This window comes from Nansenia antarctica (genome assembly GCF_963989245.1).
Source record: "Nansenia antarctica genome assembly, chromosome: 7".
Taxonomy (NCBI): Eukaryota; Metazoa; Chordata; class Actinopteri; order Argentiniformes; family Microstomatidae; genus Nansenia; species Nansenia antarctica.
In genome coordinates, this window is record NC_137677.1 from 14,783,203 (window position 1) to 14,790,702 (window position 7,500).

The 7,500-nt window shown below is 46.6% G+C and overlaps 1 protein-coding gene across 1 annotated transcript in view; it reads right to left on the reverse strand.

The window, feature by feature from the left end:
- Window positions 1-2,170: 2,170 nt before the first annotated feature.
- Window positions 2,171-7,500, reverse strand: part of LOC308162440 (cadherin-2-like) — a gene marked incomplete at both ends in the record, with an annotated part of 42,715 nt that continues 37,385 nt past the window's right edge. The window contains 3 exons of the mRNA XM_080536592.1: window positions 2,171-2,377; window positions 3,517-3,678; window positions 6,476-6,615. Coding sequence (XP_080392718.1) covers window positions 2,171-2,377; window positions 3,517-3,678; window positions 6,476-6,615 — 509 coding nt within the window. The remainder of the gene's footprint in view (window positions 2,378-3,516; window positions 3,679-6,475; window positions 6,616-7,500) is intronic.

Below are 7,500 nucleotides of genomic sequence, written 5' to 3' on the forward strand. Positions count from 1 at the left end.
TACAGTGTGTGTGTGAACGGGTAGGGGGGAGGGGTGAATGAGGAAAAAAAAGGAGAACAGGAAAAAGGGGTCGAGAGAAAGAGGGAGAGAATATAGAATATAGTCTAAAAATAGGATTTGCCAGTAGCTGGCTGGAGGTTGAATATGACATTGATCAACAGACACCGGACTGGAAAACTGCCCACATAGGAACACACACACATTTACACATGCAGGGAGCTGGGAGAGAGGTAATTCAGTGGCAGTGCTGCCTAAGGCCTCATGAACATGAACTTCTATCCATAGACACAGATATGAACAGCCCCCCCGAAAAAATCCTCACCTTGGATTTAATGAAGAAACAGTGGAGGATGGAGTGAAGGAGAGACACTTCTTCAGTTAAAACATTGCCATGAAAAGAACCTGAAATCCCTGATTTGAAGTAGGGTGGGGAGTGTGTCTGTATGAGTATATTGGTGTGTGTGTGTGTGTGTGTGTGTGTGTGTGTGTGTGTGTGTGTGTGTGTGTATGTGTGATTAGCAAAGATTTGGAAAATACCTTTTTGTATAATGAAAAGATAAAAACATGCAAAAAACGTTTAATCTGTAATCCAAATTATACATAGGCCTATACAAGGATATTAGCAATTCTTCAGAGACCACGCCCAAAAGGACAACAGAAAAAAATACAATCTGTACAGATTTGTGTTTACAGTGAGTAGCCAATCAGAGATTACCGGACGGCAATAAGGCAGATCCTCGGACAGACAGAATAAAATTGTCTTGTTTTTTGCGAAATCCACCTCAGAGTAGCAAAGCATATCTCTGCTACAAAACGAGGACTGATGACTCCCTTTATTAGCAACCAGCTGCATAAGATGCAATGTGAAAAAAAGTGTAACTAAACCAAGAAAACAGGGGAACTATCTAAAGTTTAGCATTACTGTACATGTCTGCTCTCACTGGTCTCTGCCACGGGAGTGTCTGTCCAGTGTATCTCTGTAGGGGTGACTTACACACTCTTACACAACCCAAACACACACACACGCTCGTGGCGAGGCGCTCCTCACAAAACATCCCCCTCTTATAGTCAGAAAGGACTGGAAAGGTCTCAGCAGCTTTAAAGCCATGAACAAAAAAACTAACAGAATCAAAAGAATGTACAAAAAGGCACGTTTTACCCCAGTGCTTCTGTACTGTGAGATTCAAGTGTAACTGAGCGTCTTTAGCATCGCTAACCGCTTAGCGCCCAGCCTCTGTCATCGCTGTTAAACCACCAGCCGTCGTACCACACCAATTCCAATGTCTCCTCTGAGCAAAGCTTTTTCCAGCTGTTAGCATCTGTGCTAACACTTTGCTAAAGTCAATTGGCCAGTGTGCTAGCTGGCCGCTAGCCTCAGTTAGCCAACTGTGTGCTAGCAGACGAGTCTAGCGGTCAATGCTCCAAGGTACTCCATGTCTTTTTGTTCCACTGATCCAGTCCGTCAGAATAAGTGTCTTTACAAGCTGTCCGTGTCCAATGATAAAAAAGTGCCGCTCATTTCCCCACCCCCCATGTCCTTCACACATCCCAACCAGGGGAGGCTGGTGGAAGTCGAAATCGGAGGATGGGCTCATTGTAACGCATGGAATGGAATGAAGAATGGTATACAGTTGGGGAACTAAGTATTGAACACATCAACATTTTGCCCAGTAAATGTATTTCCAATGAGGCCCCCCCCCGTAATCTTCAAGATTTAAAGACAGTCTGTGTAGAGGAACAGGCCAAAATCACACCTGAATACTGCGGGCGATTAGTTACTTCACACTGAAAGCGCCTTGAAGCTGTCATTACAAACAAAGGCTTCTCCACTAAGTATTGAATTAATTTCAGTTAGCGTTTTTTCCTGTTTCATTCCACTTTATTACACATAACTTTATTTACATTTGGACTTTAATGTTTAGATTTTGTGTCTGGATTGTTTGAGTTAATACCGACGTCTGGTGCAAATTTCACTTGAATAGGCACATTAGAAATACATTTCCTGGACAAAATGTTGATGTGTTCAATACTTATTTCCCCCACTGCATGTGTGTTATTCCATTCCGTGCATTACAATGGGCCTGTCCTTCGATTTCGACCTCCACCAGCCTCCGCTGGCCCCCACCCATGCCCATGCCTCTTCCCCTGCCCAGCGACCCAGTGCCAGGGGCTAGTCATCACTTCCCCCGTAGAGGTCTGCCAGCTTACGGAAGCGCGGGCCCCAGTCACTGAGGTAGTCGTAGTCCTGGTCCCCCCCACTGGAGGAGGAGTGCAGGGAGCTGAGGGAGCCAGCGGTGGAGCCACTGCCCTCATAGTCAAACACCAGCAGAGAGTCATAGGGGGGCGCCGTGGGGTCATTGTCAGCGGCCTTCAGCCCCTATGGAGAGAGAGAGAGAGAGAGAGAGAGAGAGAGAGAGAGAGAGAGAGAGAGAGAGAGAGAGAGAGAGAGAGAGAGAGAGAGAGATGGAGAGGGGTGTGTGTGAAGTGGGAGAGGAGAAGACAAAGGTAGATAGAAATACAGTTACAGTGGGAAATAAGAAAGACAAGAAAGAAGAGACAGAGAATAAGAGAGATAGAGAGAGAGGAAGGGAAGCAAGGGGAGAGGAGAGAAGGAGGGATTAGGGAGGAGGAGAGAAGAGAGAAGGATTTAGGTCAGGCTGGACAGATGCTGGGTCTGTCTCTCTGAGGAGATTCAACAGATTACTGAGCACAGCCCAGATATTTATAACCACTACGCATGCACACACACAAACTCACACTCCCTCAAACACACTTATCCTGTACATACACACATACCCATAACAGTACCCTGCACCCCACACTCACCAGCTAACACAGATCACATTATACTCCTTTGCTTATTGACTGACATCTTGGCTCTTGAATTTATAATTAATCAACTCTGATAAGCTGTGGAAATGTTTTTTGGGGACAAGTCTGTCTGCTCAGAGGAGAAGATTTGTGCGTGTCATCTAACCCCAACGGTCTTATTCATTTGATAGACTTAAGGAAGAGGGAGACAGAGGGAGAAGCATTGGCTTGTCATGTGTGCTAGATTAAGCTGTCTCCATCAGCTCACCAGGTCTGACAGCCCCTCTCATTATTCATAACTCTGCTAGGCAGATGTCTCTATCCAGCCCAACCCAGCCACACAAACACACTCAACATGGAATGTACAACCCCCTCCTATGAATGACAATAGATATACAGTACATTGACACGATGCGCCGTGATACTTACTAGAAGCGCCATCTCGGAAGACTCATGGAGATTGAGCTGTGCTCGACTGAAGGGCTGACTAAAGCCCAAAGGCAGTCTCTGGGATTAATGAAACTCAATGGATTTACCTCCAATTAGCCAGCCAGGCCTGCCCATGTCTGTACCATGCTAATCCTCACTGTTAGCAAAGCTAATTAAAAATTACACATGGACACAGAGCTCTCTCTCTCTCTTACACACACTCACACACACACACACACACACACACACACACACACACACAAAGGGGTGGTGTACCTCGTGGATGAAATCTCCGATGTCTCCGGGGTGGGGGGCCGCCGAGCGTATCGGGTACTGGTGGTGGTGGTGGAGGGGCCTCTCGTCCATACGTCTGATCCCCACCTTCACACACTCTGGCTCCAAGGAGTCAGGCTGCTGGAGCTGACTCAGGTCATAGTCCTAGACACAGACAGACAGACAGAGATCACACACTGAATACACGGTCACATACAGTGCCATACTCCTCCACAGGGCCCGATAGATACACTTGTGTAAATAGAAGGACACAGTGTTTATCTTAGACCTTCGGACCGTGATGAGCAGAGCAGAGCCTGTATCTTATTCATAGCCGCTCAGGTAACATTGTCCCCTTCTCTCTCCGAGACATTCCAACACATGCGTTGCATTATTGAGTGGGTGATTGAGCGAGTGAGTGAGTGTTGTAAGATGGGGAGGGATGGAGGTAGAGACACAAGGCTATGAGGTGGCCTCTGATCTTTCTTTTGAATAGGTAGTGTGTCTGATTCTCTCACAAATCATCCAGGATACAGTTTAAAACCTCCATCTCTGGGAGGAGATTGACTAAAGTACCCTTTTCAGCACAATAAAGCAGTGCCATGTAGCGACCTTGGGCTTTGTTCACTGATATGATGATGCTTTGTCCCCAATGAATGAATGAATCAATCGGAATCATTAAAGGTCAGCTCAGTTGGACAGTTTGAAGAGGTTTATTCGTCTGATCAGAGATTCATCTTGTTCCATGCGTTTACAATCATGAATGAATCTCTTGTTCCATGCACCCAGTCTTATGGTCCAAATAACTGCTGAGTTAGCCCTCAGCTGTGTAGTTGTCACTCATGAACGGGCTGTTCTGCCTGGCAACTTTGTCCTGACTTTCCCTAAATATATTGACCTCTTGACCCACTCTCCCTTGCTGGCTATTTGGCCTACTTTCGTGACCCAGATATGTTAGTCTAGCCAGCAGTTTCACACAAGAGAGCTGCCTAGTGAGTTCATGTTTTAATGTCTACAAATTATCTATGCACACTTATGAAAACACATCATAACATTCACTATAATAGCCAACCAACGGGAAGCTTTCAGGGGAGTGCTGTGAGAGCCACATTACCTTGAAAGGGAGAGAGGAGATGGGGGGGAGTAGTGTATATGGAGGGCTTTGTCACACGGGCATTATTGTTTGTCAGGGAAGGAAGGCAGTTGCTGTCTCACCAGCAGAGACAGGCATTCTCACTGGGAGAGAAAATATTAAGCTGCGCTTCTTTGTCACGGCGCCCCATCCTTTGACATTAGGATGGTGCGTAGACTATGCTCAGATTCGATTTTTCGGACAAAAGTGCACTGTGTGTTTGTGTGTGTGTGTGTGTGTGTGTACTACAGTATGTATGTGTGTATGTGAGACTGTGTGAGTGTGTGAGTGTATGAGAGGTTTGGCCTGTTGTTGGTAGTGGCTGACGGTTGGCTAGGAAGAACACACTACATCATCATCAAAGTTAGTCAAACATTTCGCATGGCGAGCACAGGGGTGTGTGACTGCTCCTGTGGCTGGGGCTGGCTTTAACTGACCACTCCCCCCCCCCCCCCTCCCAGCCCCACTGGGAGCTCCAGACAGGCAGACATCATTAATCCATCCCCACAGTGGGGGGGTGAACCAGGGTGAACTAGCCGATCCACACTCTCTAACGCTACACTCCACACTTCATTTCCCAGAACAGCAGGAGCACTGATTCATCCCAGTGAAAAAGAGTCTCATGCCCTAGTCCCCCCGCCCCCGCTTCCATGCTATCCCCATGACGATAAATGTTTATCACCACTCTCAGAGCTCCATTAACGGTCCTAAAACTCCCCCATGTTACAGCTCCCCATACCTACCTCCCAATATTACCACACCTCCTAACCCTAACCCCCCATTCCCTTACAACTACAACCAATTACCCTAAAACTACAACCCCCATTACACTACAACCACAGACACTGACCCTCTGTCTCCCACTAGCTGTTAGCTAGGCTTACCACTCCCTCTGGACCAGCAGCTGGTTGGCTAATATAAGCAGTCGTTAGCAGCATTACTGGCTATTAGCACTGAGGAGTCTGTCAGCATGTGTGTTGTCTTTGCCAGATGAATTTCCTGCCTTTGGCCAGAAGGTAGATTATCAACATCACTAGCTTGTTATGACAACATTATGTCATAGCAAGAATTATGCATTGTGTGTGCGCGGTTGATAATGCGTGGGTGTTTAGGGTGTGCGTGTGTGTGCGTGTGTATACAAATAGAATAAGAACGTGTGAATGTGTGTGGAGAAAGAGAAGAGATACTTTGTGTGTATGTGTGTGTGTGTGTGTGTGTGTGTGTGTTTGTGAGGCTCATGAGTTGCGTAAGGTATGAGAGGGGATTGTATGTTGTTGGAGAGGGGGAAGACGCTGAGCTCATCCTCTCCCTCGCTGTCATCCACAGACCCTCAGCTGTCACCACTACACACACACACACACACACACAAACACAGCATGTGTCTGTGTGTCGTGAGCACAAGCTGCTACAAACCCATCAATCATCAATGCAGGATCAATATATAGATTACAATGATCGAAACATGCTGAGACACACACACTCACAAGCACTAACGATACGATGTGTGTGGTCAGAGCTCAGCAGTGTGAGTCTGAAGTGCTCTATAGAAGGACACAATGAATTGTTCTCTAAGATTGAACAGCGAGCAATTCATCCTGTCGGAGGTCTTCTTTTGTCGTGTGGACATAATCATCGCTTAAGGAGCCATTACTGAAACCGTAATGTGCATGTGTGCCTGTTAGTGTGTGTGTGTGTGTGTGTGTGTGTGTGTGTGTACCTGGTCCTCCTCTCCCCCCCCCTCCTCGTTGTACTTCAGGATGTTGTCCCTGACATCATGTTAGTGTGTGTGTGTGTGTGTGTGTGTGTGTGTGTGTGTGTGTGTGTGTGTACCTGGTCCTCCTCTCCCCCCCCCTCCTCGTCGTACTTCAGGATGTTGTCCCTGACATCGTCCTCGGGGTCGATCAGCAGCTGCTTGGCCTGCCGCTCCTTATCCCTCCTCTTCATCCACATCACGAAGAACAGCACCATGACTACACACACACACACACGCACACACACACACACACACACACACACACACACACACACACACACACACACACACACACACATTAGATATGCACATACTGTATATTTCTTTCAGCCATTTTCACAATTACTTTGTCACAAAGTGGGAGACCGGCAGACAGTGGCATGCAGAACAACCCTTCATAGATGTCATGACAACCCTTCATAGATGTCATGACAACCCTTCATAGATGTCATGACAACCCTTCATAGATGTCATGACAACCCTTCATAGATGTCATGACAACCCTTCATAGATGGCAGAACAACCCTTCATAGATGTCATGACAACCCTTCATAGATGGCATGACAACCCTTCATAGATGAGATGACAACCCTTCATAGATGGCAGAACAACCCTTCATAGATGTCATGACAACCCTTCATAGATGGCATGACAACCCTTCATAGATGGCATGACAACCCTTCATAGATGTCATGACAACCCTTCATAGATGTCATGACAACCCTTCATAGATGTCATGACAACCCTTCATAGACGTCATGACAACCCTTCATAGATGTCATGACAACCCTTCATAGACGTCATGACAACCCTTCATAGACGTCATGACAACCCTTCATAGAGGTCATGACAACCCTTCATAGACGTCATGACAACCCTTCATAGACGTCATGACAACCCTTCATAGATGTCCTGCACACGACTACAGAAAATCATTCTAGGTATTTTCCCTCCTGTCCCGCCTGCCTGCCCCCCTGCCTGAGACTGATCATGGAATCATTTGACATTTATGGAAATGAAGGTAGTCGAGATGCCAATTTATTGTAAATGTGTCCTGAATAATTATGTCACACTTACGAAAATGGTATACACCTTTTACATA